This window comes from Apteryx rowi, unplaced genomic scaffold (assembly GCF_003343035.1).
Source record: "Apteryx rowi isolate R43461 unplaced genomic scaffold, aptRow1 scaffold_131, whole genome shotgun sequence".
Lineage (NCBI taxonomy): Eukaryota > Metazoa > Chordata > Aves > Apterygiformes > Apterygidae > Apteryx > Apteryx rowi.
In genome coordinates this window covers 36,472-62,665 of record NW_020447542.1, presented here as the reverse complement: position 1 = coordinate 62,665, position 26,194 = coordinate 36,472, and the positions used below count along the sequence as shown (strand labels likewise).

Sequence of the window (26,194 nt, the reverse complement as noted above, 5' to 3'; positions counted from 1 at the left end):
TGTCTCTTAGCTTTGGAGTAGAACAGTGCAACAACAAATAGCACTGAATGGAGTTTGTAGATTTTGCTCACCTAACCTTAATTCTGTGGTATTCACAGAGGAACAGTCTTGGTCGATTTGCTTTCTTTCAGAAAGTGATCGAAGTATGAAACTACTATTAAGTTATGTCCCACATATATATGCAAGATAATGTCCTACAGCACTTGCAAGGGTTCTGGAGAGCTTAGAAATATTCACCAAACTGCTTTTTAATGCAAAAGGCTTTAAAAAGGGGGGGAGGGGGCAACCCCCCCCCCCCCAGTAAATCCCTCATTTTGTATGTTAAAAAGTTGATTGATTCATACCCAGCTTTGGCAGATAGTACTTGAAATGCTTTGAAAAAAATGTTTTTTAAGTCAGTGCAGTGTGGACTGTTGGTTCTTCAGTGTTGCTCTCCATGAAGATAATAAATAACTGTGGAGTCATAGGTTACCTAGCTTCATAACAAGTTAAATATAACTGAAATATAACTTAAATTTAACTTTCCTGTATAAACAAAGTGGCGACATCTCATGTCTTGCTAGGGATAGCATGTTTCTCCTGAGGTAGCTTTCAGCTATGCAATTTTAACACTCCAGAAATTGTAACCATCTTTTCTATCCCTAGAGCCTTTACTGTAGTGCTGGTCTTGCGTTATTAGTCTGTCTTGTGTCTACATGGTCAGGCTTTGCATTCTGGATACTGCAGTGGCTTATTTTCTCTACACTTACATTAACAAATACAAGATTTTGTTTGCAATCTTCCTTAAAATAGGAGGGGTTCCCTTTTAATCTTTACCTTCTGCTAGGTCAATACATCACACTGATAACAAAATTAAGAAGCTGTGTGGCAAAATAGTGCTGTGCTCAGCATATCCTGTGAAAGGTGGCAAACTGTCATAATAGCTTACAGCCCAAATCCATCTTCATTACAAGTGTAAATATTAATAATTAAGGATGTTGAAATGAAATCATTATAAGTGATTAAAACAGATGCCAGATTTCCTATGAAATGGCAAGTGGTAACCTCTGTCAATATATCGTTCTTTCTCTATGTTTTTTTTTTTCTTTTTTAAGCAATTAACCTTTCCTGCCAGTAATTTGCTCACATATTAGCACTTCTTCTGAGGAAGAAACTTGCATGCTAGTGCATACCTCTCACTGCTATTGCTGTTTCTTGATTACACTATTAGGAAACCTGCATTAGTATGGTCTGTCCTGAGCATATGACTAAAAGAACTAGACTTCTGATGCAACTTTTTATTCTGTTTAGCATTTCTGAGAGCTTGTGGAGGGTAGCTCTTTTTTAATGGCCATACTAGTATTTTTGTCTTGTGCTTTGATATATCAGTTCCCATCATCTCTGTCTAAATGGCTTTTGCCCATTATTGGAAGAATTGTGGCTATTTAAGCAGCAGCGTAATTAAGTTTCATGTGACTGAAACGCATCTTTCGGCAATTGTAGTTCACCCTTGCTTTATGAGATTAGCATGGCTCAGTACAAAGCACTTTTTATGTAGCCTCCTCTGTTATATCATACAATACTTCTCATGGGAAGTGCTGCTCATCTGTTAGGCTTTCAGGAAGAGTGACCGAGCGAGAGGTTTGAATGCTGGTGCCGGGGTGGGGAGGAGTGAGGAATTCCCCACCGGTGAGACGCCGTGAGAAGGGAGCTGGAGAGTTGGGGCAGGGAGGTGTGGAGTGCGTGGGCAGGAGCGGTGGTGACGGCGAGAACAGGAGGTGAGGCAGAACCAGGCTGTGAAGGATTTGAAACCCAAACAGAAAACTGATTTGGATTCTAAGATCAGGACCAGTGACTGTAATGTGGGTAACGTGCCGATATGATGTAATGTAAACTACAGCAATACTTCCAGATAGGTAGAGGTTCAAGACTGCCACTTTGTAAGTTATAGGCCACAGACCAAAGTCCAGAGAGCATTTTCCTGGGAAATGAAAGGGGACAAAGGGCAAAAAATTAAAGTTTATATTCTGTTAAAGTTTTGTTATGTTTAATTAGTGTTGTTGAATATGACTGAGAAATGTTTTACATTATTTGGGCCTCTCCCACTCCATTCTTCTTCTTGGAAAAAGATTTTTTTCTTTTTCTTTTTTTCACTGCTCTAAACCCGGTGTCATATCAGCTGCCTGGCTTGCTGGTCTCTTCTCTGTGATGTGCAACCTGATCAGGACCTGAAATCCAAGGCTTAGAGAATTGCATTTTGAGGGTGTAGTTCTCCGTGGTTTACCGAGGTTTATGTTTCCCAGTGTTACAATCCCTGCAGATTGCTCCTGCGCTGCTCTACCTTTGCTGCAGACAAAGAGGCTTTCTTTCAGGGCTGCCTCTTATCCGGTGGTTTATCATGTCGGATTTGGATGGGAGAACAATAGTTGTTCTGTGGAGACAGTAGAAGGGAAAAAGGTGCTTGATGTCTACAGAGATGTGGGATAAATGATTTTGTCCACAGAAGGACTTGAACTTTTGAGATTCTTTTGTGTTCTGAAGACGGGTGTTTCAAGACTAAATACGGTTCAGTTAGCAACCCTTTGCTACCTCCTTAGTGGGACCCTGCTTCCCATCTATGGTGTTCTGGCAGCTTAGATCATCTGTCAAGGTTCCCTGAAGATTTTTTTACCCATAAAGAGCCTCTTCTATAACAGCATTAATCTGGGGGAAGAGGTGTGTTTCATCGATGATGCAGGATGGATAAAATCATTTCAGAATTTTCATGAAATAGAATTAAAAAAAAAAAGTTACAGCAAGAGCTGTAGGATGAAATTACCCTTTCATGCAGTGATTTGCATCTTACCTTACTAGTAAGACAGAGGATATTTTGTATTTTTATTCTTTTAATCTCTTAATAGAACACTTCTCTGGAGTATGGTGACAAATTCTTTATATAGCTGCAGCCATATCTGAAAAAATAGCAAAATTTTTTTGAAATGACAGTTGGGAAAACCTGTGGTTCTCTCTCTCCCCCCCCCCCCCCAAAAAAAAAAAAATTATGTAAGATATTGATGTGGAAGATGATGCCATCGTAGTCCTAAGAAATAATTCTTAAAAGTACAAAAAAAAAGATGGTTTGAATTTAAAACCTTTGATAATGATCTGTGAAAGGTATTGCACTAACTTCATCTGAAGAATATGAAGTTTGAATTTTAATACAAAAGTGAATATAAGGCAATCATTTATATAGGAAATTCTGGCAAGAGTGGTAAAACTCTCAATTTCTGAATTTAAGAGTAATTGATATTGAGAGACATGTATCTGGAATCATTTTTGTAACAGAACCAATGCAGTGTCTGCTGGGTCTAGAATTTGAAAGTAAAGAAATGTATGTTTAGTTAAAAAAGGAGAATTGTCCACTATCTTTGAAATTTCTTTTGCTAGGAAAAGATAACGCATTAGATTCTTAAAACGTATGCTGTCCTTGTGACAGGAAATGAGAAGATCCTTCAGATCCCTAGTTTTGTCCATTCAGAGCTCTTTAATGCCACACGGCGGGGTCACATGACACCAGGCTGCAGCGCAGAAGCTGTAGTGAGGTCATCAAGTCGTCATGGATAGATGCAATCTGCCATGTTCTTTAGCGAAAGTCTAACGAATACCAGGAATGTCTGTTGGATTCAGTTTTGGACTGGAGAACAGCAAATGAACAGTTATTCAAGTTTTAGCAGATAAAGTGAGGCTTGTTACAGCATGAGATGAGAAAAGTTTCCAAGAATGTAGGACATTGCATGAAGCCAAAAGGAAGAATTTGGACCATTCCTAGAATGTAACGGAACAACTCAATATGACTCCTCAGCTGCACAATATTTGGAGATGGGATAAAGCAATATGGTTTTGAAATTTCAGTCTTATGAAATGTGGAATATTTGCTCAATGTATATCATTTAAGAAGTAGATTAAATGCTGAGTACATTAAAAATACTTCTACTTAGCTCAGTTTAACCTAGACAGATTCCTAAAAACATAAATTATATATATATATATGTTTCACGTTTACAAAATTTTCCCAGTTTAGCTTACAAATTACAATGAATCTCCTATTTTAAATAAGTTTTGTTTGGCTTTTCCTTCCCCTGTGCTTCAAATGTGAATCTTCTGATTGTATCTTGCTTTCTTTTGTTACATAGATTTGTAGTAATGATGAATGTATACTTATGAGTTAACTTATTGTTTAATTGATTATAATAGTAAGCGATACAGCAGATCATTATATAATTCATTCAAATGAACCTGCATTAACTCAGTAAACAGTTGGGAACGGTACACTTGCTGCTTGGCAAAAGATTTTTGAAAGGGACTCTGGTCTTGGACCTTTTTTGCAGTATAATTGCAAATATCTTTTATGCTGCTTTAATATTCCAAAGGTACTTTTGCGGTTCTCCTCCTCCCTGATTCCTTGTTTTCAGTAATACTTCAGTGTACTTTAGAATCTGTTTTATTTAATCTGTTTTTTCTGTTAAACTCCATCTATCCTTTTGCATTTTATTCAACTCATACAGTATCAAGACTGATCAGTTTTGCTTACTGGCTATTATATAGGGACTTTATGTTACAAAGTTGGTCTTCAGTGACCATTCAAATATGATGCGAATTGGCTTCTGTTGGAACGTACTCTATTAATGAAAAATTTTTTGATGTGGATTTTTCCCCTTTTAGTGATTTTGAGTTTTTCTGAAGCTTTGCAGAAAATTTTTGATTGCAGTCCTATAAACATTTACATGTGCACTGAAGTTTATGTGCAGTTATAATCTCTTTGACTTCAAGATCCTTTTTAACTTGTGCATGAATGTTTGCAACATTGTGGGGGTTGTGTTTGTGAGAATATTGGTTATAATTGACAGAGGAAAGAAAAACATTTCTGCCAACAAATACTTTAAAATGGTAAGGTAAGGTATGTTTAAGAAAAATGTCTCTTTCCCAAATTTAGTAGTTGTGTTAATTTACTATTTATGTTGCCTAATGATCTTGTGATATGGGAAATTAGTGGCTTTGCAGTGAAAAATGTATAAAAAATATATATTCATTTTCTTAGGTATCATCTGTTCCATTGACAAAGGCACAGATATGAAATTTATCTCAATAATTAGATTTACAATTATTGTGTAATTCTCAGGTTGATAAATCATTGCTTTTCATGGCATGTGATTTGGAGCCGCAGTTCATGTAACACAAATAGGTTTAGTCATTGAGTGGTGATTCTGAACTGAGACTTTTTCAGATTATGCTTGTATATTTTTATATATTATAAAAAGGAAGTGCATGGCAGAGAAACAAGCTGTGTACTCTACAGGAGTATGCTAATCTTTGCACAGAGCAGTAAATGTGCAAACCTGAAAATTATCTATGGTGTGTTTTCTGTGGAAACTGCTGTCTTTTGCCATTATCCAATATGATTCTGGGCTTCTTGGACTCATGCCAGTCCTAAAACAATAGCCCTGTTTTTTAAAAGGAGACTGGGAAGTGAAGGAACAAAGTAGCCAAAAGTAAGAAAATTCCATATGCAGTATATGCGGTATTTCTGATGCTAATGTTGTCTTTTTCCTTATCTTTTTGCCCACAGTTGTAGAACAAGCAACAGGAAGAGTTTGATGGGCAGTGGCCAGTCTCCAGCTCTGCCTCGACCTCACTCACCTCTCTCAGCTCATGCAGGTGATTCATTTTGATCTATCCTACAGCCAGTATTATTAAATGTTTAAAATCTCTATATGAGGAGAAGGAAATAGCCAAATTCTCTACTACACTACTTCTATTTCCATTGTTTGTAATAGCAAGACTGTGCATATCATTGCTGTGTAAAGTCCAAATCTCTGGTCAGTTTAAATCCATAAACCCTAGGTTATAGTGAGAAGCAGTCTAGAAGTATCTAACAGATCACGGCTGTTTTTCCCCCTTGCATTCTGACAGCTTCTCCCCCCCCCCCGCCCAATTTCAGTTCCTTCACTGGGCCCAGTAAAATTTGAAAAGTATATAGAATAGTTTGTGGTAGCATGGTAAAGGTAGCAAGGCCAGTGAACAGGGCATTACATTCTATTCCTAATGCTGTTGCTCCCTAGGATGTTTGATGTTAGGCAAGTTGCTGGAAACTTCTGTGCTTTGATTTCCACAACAATAAATTGTTGATCATTTTGTTTCATTTGTAAAGCATTTTGAGATTGAATGGATGTCCCAGAATAAGTTATTTTATTGATATGATTGTTTATGTTCATTTTGAAAAGGAACATTTTTTAGTGTATCAAAACACATTTCATCAAAGATTTTTCTCTTATGTTTTCTGGACATTGGCTGTAATTACATGCCAGAATTAAAGCCCTGCATCAATACATGTGTAGGCAATGACACTGAATACACTGCTGCTCTCAGATACTGCTTTCAGATAGATGGTAAAAGAGAAGGTGCAGAATTTCAGCTGAAATTTTCAAGAGGTTGATGAGTTTAGTAAGGTGTCTGCAGTTTTCTTGTGGAAGCAATATTATAAGAGAAGAGTGGTGGTTCTCCCTGAGCAGCAGGTTATCACAGAGTCAGGAACTCAGAAAAGATCATGAAGATTAGTGAAGAGTTCAGCATTATTATTTATTTATTTATTAGAAAAAAAAACCCTGTGGTGGAGATTATTTAAAACTAAAAAATAAAATGTTGAAATGTTTGGCTTAGATAAGCTCTCCACAGCAGTCTTCAGAAGTCTTGTGTGAGCAACACATATGACCTGTGGGCCTGAATGTAAGTTGTGAACTTGAGAGAGGCCAAAGAATTCCTGTTTGGCAGGGACTTGGGTGCCTTCAGCAGGTTGCTTCATCTTTTTGAGTCAGTTCCTCAAACCATAAAAGGGCAGTAATAATGCTGGTGTCATAAAGCTGTTGACAAGCTGCTTCGAAGGTGGAAAAAGGAAGGCTAGTATAAGGATTAAGACAGGTCAAGTGTAGCTATTCTTTTCCTTAAACTGAGCAGCACGTGCTGTGTGTTCAAAAACGTGGTTGAAGCTTGGCAACTTCTGCAGTTACCCGGGCTACGCTAGATTCTCTGATGTTGATATGTTCTCCCAAGATATGCATGCCAAACACTCCAGCGGTGCTGGAAGTTCTGGTGCTGAGGATTTGCATGTATACATCTCTGTTATTAGTTTTCCCCTACATATAGTTATTTACAGTAAATACTCCCATGAATGTTGGCTCCTAACTTAGCTGGCTAATGTGCCTAGACTAGACTCCCAAAGGCGCAGTTTGAAGTTAGAGCAAGCCCACAATTGCCCTTGAAAGGGTTTCTTATTTCTCCAGTGATTGATTAGATACTGTCTAGAGTTGATTTGCTGGCCAAGATAAATTCCTAAAATTTGGGCAGTGTGAATGTGATCCTAATTAAAACAAAGATGCAGATGTTTTGGTTAAAAGCACAGAGAAGCTACATTAGTGCAAATTTTCATCTTCTGCATCTACAGTAGGAGTTGAGTGCTGAGTGTTTAATGCACGTAAATCCTTGGTAACCTACGTCTTAAGAGAGAGTGTGGATTTTTAGCCATGATGCCAGAGCCACCAGGTCTTACCTACACTGGCACTCAGCTCTGCTTCCTGCTCTCCCTTGCAGCTAAGTGCAGCAGAGAGAGACCTGGCAAGGGGCAGCACATTCTATATAGACTGCTGGATTTATTCCTTCTGGCATTCCTTGGCTGGGAGGGATAACTCCAAGTCAGAGAGGCTTCCTTGATTCCACTGAGTGAACCTGGTATATCTGCTGTCCAGCTGGATCATTTTAATGTCTGTTTTTGACTACCTCTGCAGAGTTGCTGAGATCAAGAAGATTCTACTGGAAAAGTTCCCTAAATCAGAACGCTATTTTTTTGCACCCTGCACTGGTCAGTCTCTAAAAGCTTCTTTGCTGTAAACAAAGGCACACATTGACTTGGCTAATTTACCCTTACATGTCCCTCATTTTTCAGTCCTTCTACCAAGAGCATGGACTATATGCTCCAAGTCTCAGAGGAACTAGGGATTTTCCCTTTAACTTCTTCACATCTTTCTTATTAGTGGTTGCGGTTAGAGGAAGAAAAAAACAAGAGAAGGGAAAAAAACCAAAATAGTTTCCAATCCTAGAGGAAGATGGGCAAGCTAAATACACAGCAAAAGATCAGTGCTGATATTCACTGGAAACAGGTTTATTCATTAAGCTGTCCTCAGTTGAAGTGTGATAATTGCATACATATTTGGGAAATCTGTCCTAGTGATACTATGCGGAGTACAGGGGACGTTGGAGAGATCCTGCTCCATAAAAGATTTTTCTACTTTGTTGTCAGAGCTCAGTTTTGTGCCAGAAATCTTGCTAGGCTAGTGCAGCTATCCCTGGAGAGAGCCTGCCATTCTCTTGCTGCAAATACAAAAGGTTCCATTAGATGCACTCATTTAACTAGGTTTACTAGGTTCTTGGCTTGATGTTTGTCCCATCTTGGCCTCTACTGCAGGTCCTTATCCCTTTATTTTAGACTATTTTAATTGAATGAAATCAAGGTAGTCTGTCAGACTCTCCAAAATCCACCTGGGATCAATTCTATTAATTATCTTCTTGAGAGCTCTTCGGTGTTGTCCTGTGCCTTTCTTGCATAGTCTAACAAAATTGTTTCCATTGGTTGAGAATTCAGTGCCTCACAGCTATCTGAACACTCAGTATTTTCATCCCTTGTGAGGACACCCTTTGATCCATTGACAGCCTGTTCCCTTTTACATCAATGCATTGCCCTTGTTGGGAGAAAAGGCAAGATCTAGGCCTTACTGCATCATCTTTGCCTACACCCCATCCCTGACCTGAGTTTCATGTGGACCATAAGTTTAAGCTGCCTGCTTTTTTTCCCCAAGACCTCACATATCTAAAGGCAAAGGAAATGCTACACGCACCCTCTGTGTCAACGGAAGCAAGGTGTGTGAAGGCATGTTATGAATCTGAGAAGGTGGACCTCTATTAGTCAGAGCACACTGCATCAGCACTCATGCCAATATTTGTGGCTTTACTCAAGAATGTTTTCATCTTTGATATCTACAGAGTAATCATTTAGAGGTCTGATTGCATCTTTGGAAATAATGTGCCATTACTTCAGACCTGCTGAAGAATTAATCAGCTTGCTCCTAGGTAATCATAACAATGTGGATTGTGACTGGAATTGTCCAAAACTGAGATTAGATGTGAGCCGTATGGCTCAACTGTAGAAGAGGAGCTTGCTTGAGCATAATCAGAATTCTTCGAAGTGCATGTTCCAGATGTGCATTTGACACCCACACTCTTCCTTGTAGTCTTGTTTTTCTCACAGGTTGAGATGTTGAAGGCATAGTGTGACCTCTAGTTTAAATAGAGAGGAAATGTTTGAGGAGGACCAGTGGCCCAAATTTAGGACGGTCCTAATTGCCCCATATGAAAAAGACATGTAGAGTTCTCAGTGAACTTTATTACTGATGAGTTGCTTTTTTTCAGGAGCTCCTAAGAAATGCTTGTCAGTGCTAAAGAATTCCTTTGTGTTGAGCTCTTTTGGTTTAGTTCCAGTTTGTGTGCGTCCCCCCGGCTTCCCCTCTCCCCAGTTTTTATTTGCTCTGAACGTGGTGCAAGATTGCTCCCATGAAGGAATTTGTTTTTAATCTTTACAGATGCTAGCTGAATTAGACAAACACTGAATTTTTAAGATAGGTATAAAGAAGTTTTTTTTAATTGATAGCCTTAATGTCTCAGCCATTCTCGCATTCATGTGGTAGAATGGGGAGAGAGCAAGTGAGAGAGCACCACACTGGTGAAGCAAATACATTATGCAGGATTCAAGCAGTGCATGAGTAGCAAGAGTGAAAGGAGAGATGGATTCATTTGTGAGCAACAGGAGACAGTGAAGGCTCTTCATGGGCTATAACAAAAAGTTAGCAAATCAGTAAGTCATCCAAAGCTTGAGGGATCACAAAGAGGTTTAAGGGGCCTGAGTCTGAGGGTTAAAAAAGGGAAAGACAAAAGATAATGTATGCAGCAAGTATATCTCTGTCACATGCATTAAGTACTAATACAATACATTTAATAATGCCCTTTTCATTAGTATAGGACTTGAAACTAGCTACAGAGATAATTCATGTTGGTGGAAGGGCAGCTTTTAGTTTGCATCCAGTGTCTCCCACTATGCCTTACACATATCTGTAAAGGTCATTAAAAACTTCAAGAATAATCTCTGCTTTTAAAATCTTTCTTTCTTACAAGACAGAGAACAAGTATATACCAGTGTCACTTCTTTGGTTTCAAACCTTTATTGTTATTAATAACTGTCTTGAATTAGTTTGAACATCCTTAGCCTTCAGTATCTGGGCTGGCAGCTGTTAAACCTACTGAAAGTTTTTTCAGGAGCTGTGGATACATTCAGAATTGTGGGAGGTGAAGGGTTGCAGCATCAGCCTGGACAGCGTCTGGTGCCGTGGCCGATAATGGGCTCATCCAGCTGAACGCCTGCTGCTGCGTCAGCAGGTCTTGTGCACCACCCAGCCTGCAAAGTGAATGATTATAATCTCAGCAAGTCAGGGCACTCAGGTGTCCCCACCTCTGCAGTCACTGGAGCTTGTTCCTGTGGGTGATAGTAACCTTAATGATTAATAGCCACATGTGGTGCTACTTAGTTGTAGCTGCTGTAGGAACAAGATTTAGCTGTTAGGAAAAATGCTGTAAATCTTATTTGTCTGTATCTTAGTAAAATGTTTTGTGTGTTACCATATGGTGCCGCTAAGACAGGTACTAGGACAAGAATTGCAAGATAAGTAATATATCAGTTAAAGGGAAGAGGACAGAAGTTGGTGCTAAAAAGAAAAATACAAAGTGGGAGGGGAGGTTATCAGTAGGGTCCTCAGGTTTTGCTTTTGTGTCCAAACCTGTTCAGTCTTTTCATAAGTGACATTGACATAAAATTGCAGTAGGTGATTCAAGTTGGAAGGCATCCAGTATGGAGCAGCATTGGAAATCTGGGTTGAGGTGACTGAATGATCTCAAGTATTAGATTAAAAAAGTATGAAATTGCATAGCGACATGCAAAATTTTGTACTGGGGGCCAGTAACAAAGATGTCTACTGTCAGCTCTGGACTCATCCATTAGAAGGTATTTAGGGAAGGATCTGAGTGCATTTTTGGATCAAATGATGTTTGCAAGGACTAATATTGTATAGCCGTGAAAATCAAATCCTCTCTTCCCATGAGGGAAGCCATTTTCAGTTGAGTCTGGGAGGATTTCATGCCACTGAATAATGTCCTGGTTTTCCTCTGGGGTACTGCATACTACTTTGGTTATACATGTCCAGGTGGGATCACATGAGAAGAAAGGCTAATGGTATAGAGTGTGAGAGCTTTTCATATAAGACTAAAAGACTGAGACTTGTTTGGCCTAACAAAAGGAAGACTGAAAAGCTTGTACTGTCATCTAAATCAACCAGAGATATTTTCTGCAGGGAGTGGAAAGACAAATACGTGCTGGCCATATATACTTTTAAAAAAAAATGGAAGATTCTAACTAGCAGAATGTGAGGATTCCTGAAGGATCTTCCAGTAAGTATGGCAGTGGCAAGCAACCTGTTCCTGTTCTAACCTCTTGGAGTCAGTAAATTTATGACTGGGATTACATGATGTATTTGCTTAAAGCAAAATTTTATGGTCAGGGAAGTCTTACCTSCAATCAGTAATCCTCTTTTTAAATATGTTCCTAACTTTTACTTTGAGGGTAGGCTTTTCTGTTAGTGTTAAAAATTGTTCTGTAGTAAAGCTGCTCTCTTCATGCCTGTGCTAGAGGAACAGTCAAAAATTGTACATTTTTCATGGTGAAATACAGGAGTGCTAAAAGCCAAAGGTAAGAACGTAGGGCTGTGAATCTGTTTTTAAAAGAAAACTGATGTTTAAAGAAAAGAAAATAATACAGTATTTCAACTCTTCTGACTGCTGTTGCATGTAGAATAATAAACTGTTTTGCTGAAATCAGACTTTTTATTCAGTCTTGCTCTTGGACAGAGTGAAACTAGTCTACCAGTTTCAGAGGACCTGGTGTTATTTAGGGAATAATTTAGGGAGGAAAGAATAAGTAGCAAGTTACGTCCGGATTCAGCTGACTTTTAAATAATATTATATCAAAATATAATATTGCCAGTTTTCTTTAATCAGAACCTGATTATCATGATATCAGAACATGATAATCAGAACGTGCAAAGATGCCACTGTTCCTGATATGCCCATTCCCTGTGTTTTTAAGTGTGTAGTTTGTATGGTGTCCTCTTTTTGTTGTCCCTGCTGTGTGCTCGTACATTGAACTTTGGTAATTGTGCCATGTCTTTTAAGGGGAAATTTCAGATTTCCTCTGGACATAGGTTGGAATGTTGATTCCAGTTCGGAGAAATGAGAATAACATAGACATGGACGCAGAATTCTGTTGAAGGTCTCCTACCCCTTCATGTCTAGCTAATATTAATGTCTCCTAGAAGCAGGGGCTACTGAGCATGCCAGGAGATTTCAGTGACATCCAGGATGGGAGTAAGAGATCTCCTTGAAGCAAGCCAGCTGCTAACCATAACAAAGTTACTTAGCAAAAAGTCTGTGTAGAGAAAGCCTGGCAAACAGATTTAAAGAGCTTGCAAACGTTCCCTGCTCTAACTGGGGAAAGTCATTTGCTGGTGTGAAGCATAATTAATCCAGCTTTAGAAATAGCTTGAGCTCCTCACCTCTGAGCAGATCTCAGTGGAAAGCACCTGCGGAAGTATTCGAAATGATCCTGTTGCCCAGCTGTGCGTTCTGCTGACTTGCCCAGTTTGTTACAGTTTGAAAGTCAGACCTGTAACTGTTGATGGTTTCTTGTGTATTGTTCACTTCACAGCATGGGTTCACCACTAGATAAACTGACACAGAAGAATGTATGTCCTGTGGAGATATTGTATTGCTATGGTGTTGATGTACTGTGATTCACTTAAAAAGACCATCCAATAATGACACCTAGACTTCAAACTGGAGCTGACTTTGATCCATCAGGAGTTTGGGATAGCAATTATCATTAATGTCTTATTCCCTTGGTACTATCAGAAAGTCTTTGCATCAGAAACTCTTTATTTTGTAAGTAGACAGCCATTAAAATGCATTAATAGTAAAAGTAACAGTGAAAGTAACATGCCTTTTTAAAAGGTTTAATACATTTTCCCTCTGTGGCAAAGATACAGGACTTCTTGAAGCTAATTACAAAACAGTCACACAATTTAATTAATCTGGGTATAGTTTCCTCAACAATAGCTGCCTGCAAAATGAGGCACCCCTTGTTTTTTTATTAGGTAAAGTATTGTTCTGGTGCGTTGATTGCCTGTTCACTATGTTACTTTTCCCGGAGGATGATGGAGTTAATTATGTACCTAATGCCTGACCACCAGTCAGGTTTACTTTATCAGGTCAGAAACATCAGCAATAATCTTGGCAGCATAGAGATACCCAAGGACTAAAACATACGACAGTCAGAAGATCCCTAAGAACAACAGGATTTGAGTAATAAGCAAGCACTGCACATATGGACAGAGAATTAGCTGGCACTGGTTTTCATTTGAAAGTCTCTCAGGTATTGACTTGCAGATGGGTGGATGAATGCTGTAAAGGATGAAGGTCACGTATGGGACTTTGCTTCTAACATATCTTGCTTTTCTGGAATACCACACCTTAAACCCGTAATAGCAGTAGTTACTTCTCCAGTCATATGGAGTTTGGATTTTTCATTCTCTGTTTCCATGCTTGTCTGAGTTGTTGCTCAGACATGTAGATAAACCCACAGGATTTAAAAATCAGTTATTATACAGCTTTACCATTTTTTTTTACTTTAACAGCTTATTTTCTGTTAAAAACAGTGCTTGAAAACTGATTTTTCCCTTTAACAGGATCTGATGCTCCTCCTGAATAGGAGTTTGCTGCTTCATGTTTTGTCTGTAATGAAGTGATCTTTGTTGCTCATAGTGAAGTAGCTTGCAGCACTGCATCTCRTTGAATCCACCATAATAGTTATAAAATTACTGTATTCCTTCACTGCGTTTTTGTTTCCGTGTAAAGGTTAAGCATATGTTCTGAATAAGTAACTGATGGGCAGTTAGGCAAGCTGTTGATGTATATTAAATAAGGATATCCATATATAATTTTTAAATAGCTATCAGTAGAAAAGAATTCATAGACAACCCCCCACATGCTGATTTGTCAAGTTACGTCCTATCAAAAGGTGTTTATGTCCCTGGAATTTTTCTTTAAAACTAATTCTCTGCTCTTCTGCCAGAGCTTAAGGTAGTCTTTTGGTCTTTTTTTCCCCCTTTTATCTAAATCCATGACATATTCCCAATTACAGCTCATTCTTTCTAGGGCAGTATAGCTAGAGTTTGTGACCATGTTTTATCTGCACGGTGTTACAATTTTTTAGCTTATCTTTATTAAATAAGGTCTGGTAGAAGCAAAAGAAATCTAGTTAGCCGTTAAATTAAATGAACTTTTGCTCTCGGTAATGTGGTGTTTGCAGTTCATGCAGGACAAGAATAAATTGCGTTGGTCCCCAAATAAAGATTGAAATCTGTGCCACATGTGCGGCTTTGGATCCCCCCCCCCCCCATTGCAAAATCCCCTCAGGGAACAAAAATCCTTGCTGCATTGAAATTATCTAGGCCTCAGAAGTGTATGAAGAGTGATGAAGTAGTGGGTTCTCGGGGTGGGGAAGGGGAGCGGAGGGTTAGCTGAAAGAAGATGATTCAGCTGTGATAGTTAAATGGACAAAAAGGAGTCCGGGGTATTGGCCAGTTAAAGTAGAATCCTTGTCTCCTGGGGCCTTGGGATGAACAGATGCAAAAATGTGATTTCAGCACAGTTTAAAACAAACCAACGCAGTATTTTACATCTGGTTCTGACAAAAAGAAAAAAAAAAAAAGGTTTCTTCTGTGTTTACTATCTAAATAGCTTCATGATTATACTTTCTTTGGTAAAATTAATGGGGATCTGTTAAGGACATCACTATGATATACACAATGTTAATTTAAAAATTTGAGTAGAAATCAAGGCCGCATGAGGTCTTCAAGGAATCACTCTATTGGACTAGGCTTTTCTTTTCACAAATAGGTAGTAATTTTCTGCTCAAAAATTAGATGTTGATTCTAAATGTGTACATAGAAGGTTTTCTGTCTGTTGCTTAATTGCATTTGCAGTCTCATTTATGTCCCCCCAAAACAATACATTCCTTTTTTCTTCAATTTGTTGTTATTGCAGTCTGTTCCTTATTTAAGCAAAGATTGGTTTTTAAACATGTGCAATAGCCTATGCTACCTTAAAACAAATGTTTTTAGCTTTTGTTTTTTATACAGATGTCACCTTTATTTCTTCTCCAGATACTGTATTTCCTCTAATTATACCTGCTAATCAGTGGGGGTGGCAGGAGAACCGCTCCCCAGCTGCCACCTTCCCTCACTCGCACTGGCCAGTGTGAGGTCCCATGCTCTGATATGAAGAAGTGACAGACCCCGAAGTTCTGCCTGTGCACAGTGTGCAGTCGCTTCTTACTGCTTCGGGAGGAGGGTCACCTTTCTGTGCCTTGGTCTAACAAAGAATGGCAAAAACTTTCATTCTGTGTGTTTTGCCTGTTTATTTGGAGTTCAGAGCTAATAATAATGAAAAACTCACAATATGGCTGTTGTGCAAAATGTTATAGACACTTCATGTAAGGGCTAAATCATGCTAATCATATTCTGGATTTTGTGTCAAATATCTGTGTGATTTTAAAAAAMCCCAGTATTCAAAATATTTCTTTCAAGCTAAAATACTGTTTTTGTAAACTTTAATTACTTTGAAAACAGAATTATAAATTTTAGCATCCAATCACTAAAAATCAAATATAAATGAGAATGGTTTGAAATAAGATTCTACTTCAGAATTTTAGTTTCTCAGAGACCTTAAGAAGAGAGATTCAGTAACTGGTTTCTAAGCTGCCTGGAAATGCTAGGATGAGCATGCCTGAATGGTATTTTCTTTTTTTTCTAACATGTATTTATTTGTGTCATCCCCTTCCCCCCCCAAAACAGGAAACAGTCCTCAAGATAGCCCTAGAAACTTCTCTCCCAGTGCCTCAGCCCATTTTTCTTTTGCACGAAGGTAAGAATTTATTTGTAGTAAGTAGCCTGTATTTTACATAGAGGAAATGTTTTTGGACCCAGATATTAAATGATGACTGCCAATATGTAGCTATATCTGTCAAGTCAGTCACTGAGAATGACTTGCTCTAGCTCTGTTACATAAACTCTCTTAAACCTCAGTTGCAACAAAATTGTATCTCCTCATCCATTGAAATTTGGAGAATTCTTAAGCTACATCCAGTGCCTCCCCACCCAAGAGTTTGTGAGGTGCAGAGTCTATGGGATCAGAGCCCCACTGCAGAACAGATGGAGCAGGAATTCCTGAGTTCCGGCCTGGTTTTCCTGGCAGCAGCTCTGTTGTCACCACAAATTAAYATCTGACCTTGACCTGCTTCACTATCTCTGCAGTTGAGACAGTCATCTCTGTTGTAGGAGTGTTGTGAGGATTAATTAATGTTGGTAGAATTTTTGAAGATAGAAAATGAATTTGAAGTGATATATGAAGTAAATTATTATTTTTAAATGAACCATAACCCAAGTTGATAGCATGTCATGGGAGACTGCCTAGTCGTGCCAGTGTGTTTCCATGTCACTTATCACCTTGTCAGCCTACCTCAAATAATGTGTTCATTAACTGTTAAACCTGGGAGAGTAGGTAGATTTTGTATGTTGACTCAAGAGTCTATATGCAAAAATTGAAATTGGAATGCTGCGACTGTTTTTTGTCTATTGAACAATGCCGGGTATGTAGCTGTTGCAGTCTCAGTTAGACAGCACTCTCTAGTATAGCTTTATTTCCTCTATTTCAGGAGCTTATTAAGTCATACACACAAACTTTCACAAGTAGATGCAAGGAAATGACTTTATGCTTTTTAAAAGCTGTAAAGGGGAGAAAGATTTACTCATATATTCCTTTTGTTCTTATCTGAATCAAACTCATCTACAATAGTAGGTCATATCAATCTTTCTGAGAGCATAGGATGTCACTTTTTTAAATCTGCAGCTTATAAAAAAAAAAGTATTTCTTATGACTCTACTTCACTTTAATAGTATCTATCTGAAAGGAAAGATATATCTTTTTAGATTATGTTTCTTTGTGAACATATTTTTAGAAAGATTCATTAAGCACTGAAATAGCTTATAATGGAGAAAACAGATGTGAAAGACTGTGAACGTTTTTTAGAGATACAGCAGACAGGAAGTAGTTTTCCTGTCCCACCAGTAATCAACAGAAAGTTGAAATCATTATGCTTCTGCAAACCTTAAAATTCAGGAGGAAGAAATGAATTTGTCTATCAGGCTTTCATTTTGACTTTGACCATTTTTAGAGTTTTCTAAGGGCATTGTTGTTAAGTTTAAAATGAAAAATTTTAAATAGTTTTAAATAAAATCTTTCTTTTAAAGGAATGCTAGCACAAGAAGTTTCTGTGATTTCAAACTATTTAACCACCTCTGTGTGGTTCAAGAAATTTCTTTAGACCAGTTTCCTGTGGAAGCTTTTTGGTTTTTGTTTACAGCAAAAATGTTTGATAGCACCAAGTTTAAAACAGTGTTCGTATAAAAATTTTCTTACCGTTTTGGTACATGTGTCATGGTTATCTTCATATAACCTGTAATAGGACGCATGTTAGTAGTAAAAGGGCCTGTGTGTTCATTGCAGCTGTTTTCAAACTTATGAGTTCACTCCTTTTATGTTTTGTAATATTTAATGAAGGTACAAAGGAAGGGAAGGACAGCGTGTGTGTGTATGTGCATGTGATATGGTGTGTTGAAGGAGCAGAGGTGAGGTGATATAAGGTGTATGGACAGTCCTCTTTCATCCACCCATCCCAGAGGAAGGGAGGGACAGAGAAAGGCAATGGTTTGGAGGTGTCCCATGGGAAAGGACTGCTTCTGGGTAGCTGTTTCACGTCCGATGCAGCCCAAGCCAGGCAGCAGCAGAAGGGAGTTGCAGCACTGCGTCAGGGAGGTACCTGTCCGTCTGCCGTGATGCCGGCTGCCGTTCCTCAGCTCCCTCTGCCRCAGCACGAGGGTCGGCTTCGCCAGCCCGGCTCTGCCGTGGTGATGCAGGGAGGTAGCTCTGCTTCTGGTAGCAGCCACTTAGGCCTCTTCTGCCAGTACGTAGGAGCCCAGCATTTAGCAGCATGTGAGCTGCCAACAGATCCTGCTTTGCAAAGCTTCTGGCAAGCGGATAGGCCTCTGTAGTGCAGAGGGAAGCACGGTAGGGCAGTCTGGAGGAAAATGCTCAGGCGCTTGCTATCTTTTTATATGTTCTTACGGAGATGTTATTTTCCATCCTTTGCTTCCCAGATACATTCTGTGATATCCCTTTCCCATCTCCCATGGCCCTTGTGATTGGGAATTGCTGTGTTGATGCAGGAACCCTGTTCAATCTAAATCCTTTAATAAGGAAGTATTTTCTGTCTCACAGCTGCAGAATATACAGGTCTTAGCCATGTTTAGATACCTTCCAGATTGTTTTTCTATCAACTGTGAACAAATTTAGCTTGTGCAGCTGAGCCAAAAGGGAGAAAAAACTCTTTTTGAAATTGTTCATTCATCAGGAGGATGCTTATTCATACCTGGGGAAGGAGAGCAAGGAAGGAGAATTAATGAATTAAAAAATAGAGGAGGAGAGCATTTCTTCCAGAGTTCAGTCTTGGGAAAAGTCAGCAGTCCCTCTACCACATGCTCTTTTTATTTTATTTAGCATGGCCCTTTTAATGTGCAACAATGTTAGTTATATACTGTATTATGTCATTGACAAAATTCAGATATAGTTCTTGACTCTTTTCTCAGGCTTTATTTCTTCAAATCCCAGAGACTTGAGTTGTAACGTGGATAAATGGGAGTAGGAAGTAAGGCCTTAGAATAGAGAGATGTGGATGTTGTTGTTGTTGTTGTTGTTGTTGTTGTTGTTGTTGTTGTTGTTGTTGTTGTTATCTTGAAGGGTGGGGAAGTTGAACCAAAAAGTTTAGGTTCCTGATTTGGCACTACTTTAATTCTCCTTAACAGAATTATATCTCTTGAGCAAAATCAAACTTGAGATTTGATTTTATATTGACTGTAAAACACAGCTTGATTTCTCCTACCTCTTCTTCCCCACTATCATATTGTATATTACTAAAAACAAATCCTATTTTGTTATTTATATATGTATTATTTTGCTTTTTTTCTTTAACATATTTGATACAATTGTACTCCAGTCATGGGCACCGAAATGACAGGTAAATGTTACCTCCTCAAAAATCCAAACACCAATCCTATAGCTGCTTTTTGATTTGTCTCTGAATATTTAAATTCCGTGTTGTCTGTGTGTAGATCACCTGAAGTTATGAAAAATAGAAATTGTGTTTGGCTATGAATTTTTTTTATCCTGAGAAAGCATGATTTTAGCAGAAAAATAGTTTTTCCTGATCTACATACATCTTTTAACAAGTTAAAGTTCTAACCTAACCATTCCAGTTTTGTGACATTAGCTTGCTTGATGTCACACTGTAGAGAACTACCCTCATATTTCAAGCCGACTGTGGTGGTTATTCTGTGGTTTAGAGCATTGTGGATTGTGCTTGTTCCCAAGTTTTTAATTTGCTTCTCATTAATTTGCATCTAATGGACCAGAGAGTTATGAAGATTCCCGTGTCCATTTTTTCAGTGCATATTTTTGAGAGAAGTTCTATGGATCTGTTCATTTGCTTTCTAGTTGTTTCATCTCATAGACTTTAACTAGAAAAACAAAATGTGCCCTAAAAATCCCAAAGCCTAAGTCATGTTTGCTTAATGTTTGTTTATTGTGATCCCCCGTGAAAGTTTACTCTCTATTAAAAACCCTGTTCGTATCATGCTTTTGGAATGCAGTTTTACACAAAAACACTTTCACAGATGTTTCTGTGTAAGGATACTGCAGTGTGCATTTGCTAACTTCAGTTTCACAACAGGACTGATGGTCGCCGCTGGTCTTTGGCTTCCCTCCCTTCTTCTGGCTATGGTACAAATACACCCAGCTCAACTGTTTCCGTAAGTACCTACTTTGCTGTGCAGATATATTTCTGTTATAAGCTGTATCTTCTCAAATACAGCTTGCTTCTTGCAGGAGAAGATAATGCAAGTTTGGTTACTGTTGATAGACTTGGAATCAACTTGGAAAACATAACTTTTACATTCTAGAAGTAGAGAAAAACTTAAGGCAATGTATGCTTTGCTTAGAGATCTTTCTTTCTGGAAGGGATGTAGTATTTAACTGCCCCTTTTTGATCTGTAGATCACTATGAGGGGAGTCATATTGCCTTATTTTTACCATCTAGAAGTCAGGTATCCAGTCTAAGTGAGGCTTCCTTGATAATGAAAGGAAAGAGAAAGCACCCCACAATGTGATTCATCTGTCCTACCTTAGACTCCTGTCTTAAGATGGGATGAATCAGGCACTTGCAGTCTCTCTACTTTTGACAATGGTGAGATGTTAGTGCATAATATTGGATGAGATATTAGCTTTTTGGATGGCTATAATTAGAAGAGGTGAATCCCTTAGGATGCACAATAGGATAAATATAATAGTCTACATTGTTAGTTTTTTGCCTGTTAGATCAGTCACTTTGTCTTAAAACTGATCTCATTTTGGGCTAACCTGCCACCYACCCATGCATGCACCACTGCGTTGTGAAATGCATGATGGCAATTACTTAGTAACTTTGTTACTTAGTAGCTAGGCAGCCAGAGAAGCGTGAATCTGTAGTTTTGCACATCACACACACCTCTGCCGGAGAGGAAGTACTGGGTCATGTTACAGTCTGGAACTAAGCAATCCCTCTTGATAGTCACATCTGAGAGACTGGGGAGATACAGCTGAGAATGAAACCTGCTTCAGAAATGGCAAATAGTGGGCATTTTTGACACTTACTGCATCTCCTACAACAGGGGGCTTCGTCATTGTAGATCCAACTGTGACTCTTCAAAAATTATTAGTTTGGTCTCTTTAGCCTTGTTTTGTACCTATAGGCTTTGATCTTTGACAAAAGTACTGTTTTATGCATGGCACACAATATTATTGGAGACCTTTCATATGATTTCTTTTTCTAAATGCTTCTTTTACAATTTAAGTAAGCCTTTTCTTTCCTTGGGTGTGTTCTGTTATTCTTGTGAAGATGGCGAGTTCCACATCCTGTAGACTGATAAAACTTGACTGTTTTATATTATGAACAACTCTCTTTTTGTCTGCAAAGGTTCCTGGAAAGTTTAGTCAAATCTTTGTCTTGCTGACTTCAAATCGAGTTCGGGGATTTAGTGTATCTTAAGAACCGTTCCTCAGCGACACTGATTTTTGACCTCTACTTTCCTCCTTGTGTAGATCTTGCTTTTGCCAAGCAAATTGCCTGATTTCACATTAATTCCCTAACTAGTTTCTGTAGTGCATGTGTAGACATCTCTCATTGGAACTAGATCAAATGTGCTGTGCTCATCACTTGAAATATATTGCCATAAGGGAGGTTATGTCAGATAACAAGTAATTGCTATAGCAACCCCATCAGTGTTATAAGAAACAGATTTGTGCTAGAAAGGAAATGAAAAGCTATGTGTCAGAAACATATCAAAACACAATTTTAATTTCCAAGCTATAGGCATAGGCTTTTTCCTTGACTGTCTGCAATTTTAAAATGGTAATTCTAGTTCATTTACTTATTTCTTGGCTCCCACTTAGGTTTACTAACTATTGCATGCATGCTGGACCATGAAATAGTTCTACATTCTTTCCATACTACTTATGAAAAAGTATAGTGCTGTCATATATGGACTTAGAAATCTTAACCTCTGTAATAGATTGCTTGTTGAGTCCTCATATTTCCTGACTAGACCACATCCTATAGATATAGATGTATTCCTTAGCATTAAATGAACAGTTCCTCAATTGTGGAAAGAAATCTGGGTTTCTTTTTGGTGGTGGTGATGAGGTTTTTTGTTTAATAAATAAGTTTGAATTTTGTTGAAGAAACCAGGGCTGTAAAATCGATGCCCAGTATTTCCATCTTTTTTTCCTGTTTGGCTGTTTGTTTGCTTCTTTTTGACTTGTCCTCTACTGTTGATGCACCATGTGAAAGCACTGCTACAACCTCTGAATTTTAAGACGTGGTCACTATTTCTTTGCTACTTGGAAGAGATATTTTTCATTTTTGTTTTTTACCCACTGGATGTAATACTTGAATCAGAAAATGAAAACTGGAAGTGTAGCTCATCTAATTGGTTTTATGTACTTTGTCAGAATCTTAAACAGCTAGCATTATGCAGCCTCTTCCTCTGCATTTTTACAAATTCATAGAAATGATGAGAGACCACTCCACAAACAGAAGCCTAAGTGTGCCTAGAGCATGCTTCCTTTTTAGTACAGGATAAATAAGATCCACTTAATCCAGAGATCTATCAATTTTAGACCAGGAACAGTTTTTACACGTTGTAATGGAACAAAACTTTGATCTTTATGATAAACGGAAGGTCAAAGCAGGGATGGAAAGGTCTATAGTAATCATGATTTTGTTCTGATGAATGCAGCACACCGTGTCTTGTTAAGCCTGCTTTTTCATAACTTTTTTTATATTGGGAGTGACAAGATTGAAGGATTTATCAAGTTAATGGAAGTTCATGGGTTTAGAAGTGGTGCAAGTACCACATATTCCAGTTCTCACAACAGAGCTGAAAGTGAATGGAAATGGCTCCTGCAAAGATTGTTTAACTGAAAGGAAACTCTTGKTTTTTTTGTATTCTAGCAAAGATGGATCTGATCTTGCCAGTTAAGAGATATGGTAGAAGAGATCTGTGTATCTTTAGGAGGGCAAACCCATAAAACCAATAAAACGAGAGAATATTTAGTTGCATATTATTGCCAGTAGCTTATATTTTTGGAAGCTTATTCAGATGGGGAAGTGGGGTAGGGAGATGAGGAAAGCCTTTTGGGGCTGCATTAGGTGATACTGGCTCTGAATTTGTTCTGTTGTTTGAACAAGTTGCCTTCTCATGATGCACTGAAATTATGTATTTTAAATATATACTAAATCTTAAGTAATTTTTGAAAGAGCTATTCTTCTTGAATGTTATGAGAGCTAAATAAGAGTTTTGCTGTGAGAATTTGGATTTGTTCAGAGGTCTGAATTCAAACCTCCAAGAAAACGTGGTCTATGCCTGTGATGGTCCTGAGGCAAMTGGGCGACCTTAGTGAAAGAAAGATTTTCTCTTTAATCCTGTTGCATCTAGACTTTCTGACACCTTATATGAGGAAAAGCATGATGTAGGTTGTTATCCTCCCCATTTCCCAGAATCCCGTGAAGTCTAAGAGATAGAAATTGATTTTACAGAAATAGGCATGTGTGACAATTTCTACTGGGTAATTATGTTGTGCTAGAATATCTTCTAACTTGCTGAGTGTGGCTTTAGGAAATATGCTGTAAGGTTAACTGCAACTAGCTGCCATAGTGTGAGGTAAGAAAACTTATCTATGCTGTGTGCTGAATTATGCATAATATTGTCCTAAGACTGAAGCTCATAAGTGAGTTACTGTGGCTTGACAAGTTACTGTGTATCAAGCGCACTGCAGTAAATTCTTGGTGTGCGTGCTTCTTCCCCTGCAGCAAAGGAAGATATTGCAGCCTCGCTAACTTTAACTTGTTCTGATGTGATGCAGTTTTCCCATGTAGGCCAGTCCTGTGAGAGTTAACCTTTCCCGGCAGTGTGGGTTTTTTTTCTTTTCTTTTTTTTCTTTTAAGAAATGACTTTGTGAGGTCTAGTGTGATAATTAATCTTTTCCTGAGTTCTCAAGATTTAGGATAGGTTCAGCTTTCACCACACAAGTTTCTAGAAAATTATGAAGACTCTAGTTTCTGTGCTTAACAGGCTGGATATTACCTGCTGACCTTAGCAATGTAGCACAACACCTGTACAGTATCAAAGTTTATTGATTTCCCTCACTGGCGATGATACAGTGAAGAAGTTCTTACTGTGCTGGCCACCAATAAAACAACAGCAAGGCAGGGGCCTTGATGCCTTTTATGAGAAGCCCGATAAGAACGGTAGTTTGCACAGCATGAAGATTGACATACAGAAGAATTTCATTTTGTTGAAAAAGTCAGCTGCAGGAAAGGAGGTGGTCTTTCATGCCCCCCCCCCGCCTCTTTCCCCCAAGTAAAATATAGGGTATGTCTACATGGCACCAAGCAGCATGGTGCAGTGATACAAAGATATCTGTGATCAAGCTATCTTGGAAACCAGCTTTGATACCAGAAACAGCATCTCACTGTCTTTTCACTAATAAGTCCTAATTAGCAAGCTTGTTTGTAAATGTATTGCACTATGTTCACCTTCTTTATGAGGGCATCAAATGCAGGCTCAGTGAAGTTTCAAAATTCAACACCAAACATTTCATGTGGCTCAGGTAGCAATGCTGTATAAAAGACAGGAAAGTATGAYAGTATTATCATCTGCTCTGCATTGCTTTGTATAGTATGTAGTTTACTTGCAATTTTGCAAGGCTGGGTATTGTGGTAAAACTTCCAATCTCATAACTGTTTGTATCTTGTGTTTTTAAACTAAATAAATGTTTTAAATGTAATTTTTCATTTTTGTCAGTCATAGAACCTGTCTTGATACATGTATTAAGTTCTTTTGCTTCACTTTAGATGTACAGGTTTCTATTAAAAAAAAAAAAGGCATATGAAAATTTTCAGCAAGAATTTGGATTATATTTAACTTTTTTATGAAGCAGTTATAATGTCTTAAAAGCAAATTTAGACAACCAAATACTTCAGTATTTAGAATTGCAATTTGTGTTGTGGCAGTAAATTGTACTCTACTGCTATCATACTTATTCTGTCCTCCTAAAATAAYTTTCAGTAGGCCCTTTTTAAAATGTTCCTTAAATGTTGGTGTGTATTACTGACACCAGATGTCATCTTTGCGTTAGACTGAGGGAATTTGAACTTTTGAAATGCAATGTCTCTTTCTTCTGGGGCTAAAGTAGTTTATGAGCTAAATGTATAGCAAATCTAAAAGTCAAGACTAATTATTTTCTTCTTTAAACTGGTAGTCAAGCATGAGAAAAAGCTATACTTTATAAATTAAATGGCTTTGTTCATGAGCAGTGAATATAGTCTTGAAAGTGTTTTTTCAGTCTGAAACTTCTGTTCCCTTCTCTTGTAGTCATCCTGTTCCTCCCAAGAGAAGCTACACCAGTTACCATACCAACCAACACCTGATGAACTACATTTTTTGTCTAAACATTTCTGTACCACTGAAAGCATTGCCAGTGACAGCAGATGCAGGACCACTCCAATGCGTCCTAGGTCCAGAAGCCTCAGGTGAGTTTGTCTGCCTGGAAATAGTGGTTGAACCTAAATTTATATACTTCTGAAGCATCATGGTTTTGTACATTGGGGGCATTCGCTGATTATTGCTATTTTCAAAATTGCTGTAATATAATACAAGAAGTAAGGAATTTGAGGCTGAACAATAATCCTCTTAATTTGTTGCTTTAATAATACTTAAATTGTTGTTTCGATCATTGCTTATTTCAGTGGTTAATATTGTATGGTAGGGCTTAAAGGAGGTAGCTAATAACTTCCATCCACATGAACTGTGCTGTTGAGCTAGTCATTACTGAGCTGGCTGTAGCTCTGATTTGGTTCTGGTGTTCAAAGTATTTACAGAATAGAAGCTTTCTTTGGAGAAGTAATTTTAAATTTATTTATATTCTAGGACTGTTTAGAAAGAAATGGGGTAAAGAGCTGAGGGGTAGGAGGAGTGCATTCATTTACTGTCTTTAACTAAGATGGACTTCAGTTGCTTGTTTCCTAAAAATTAGGCCTCTTCCATTTCCTTTGCCCTGGCTATTTGTGCAAATGTGTTTTATACAAGATCAGAATAGGTTAGGTGGGATGTGGAAAATGGAGAATAATATTACAGATAAGTTTTGAAGAACTGGAGGAAAAAAAGGAAGTATTACAGTTTTATTGTTGTATTGGTCCTTTCAGAGTTTTAAAAATAGTTCTACAGGTATACAAAAATCCAGGATTCACCATTTCATTGTAATA

The 26,194-nt window shown here is 38.1% G+C and overlaps 1 protein-coding gene across 2 annotated transcripts in view; it reads left to right on the top strand.

Moving 5' to 3' along the window:
- The window catches only part of LOC112961353 (microtubule-associated serine/threonine-protein kinase 4-like), an 89,316-nt gene that overhangs the window by 28,407 nt on the left and 34,715 nt on the right, over positions 1-26,194 (top strand). For both annotated transcript variants that reach the window (XM_026056437.1, XM_026056438.1), the window contains exons 2-5: positions 5,585-5,673; positions 16,077-16,146; positions 20,066-20,144; positions 25,305-25,462. In XM_026056437.1, coding sequence (XP_025912222.1) covers positions 5,585-5,673; positions 16,077-16,146; positions 20,066-20,144; positions 25,305-25,462 — 396 coding nt within the window. The remainder of the gene's footprint in view (positions 1-5,584; positions 5,674-16,076; positions 16,147-20,065; positions 20,145-25,304; positions 25,463-26,194) is intronic.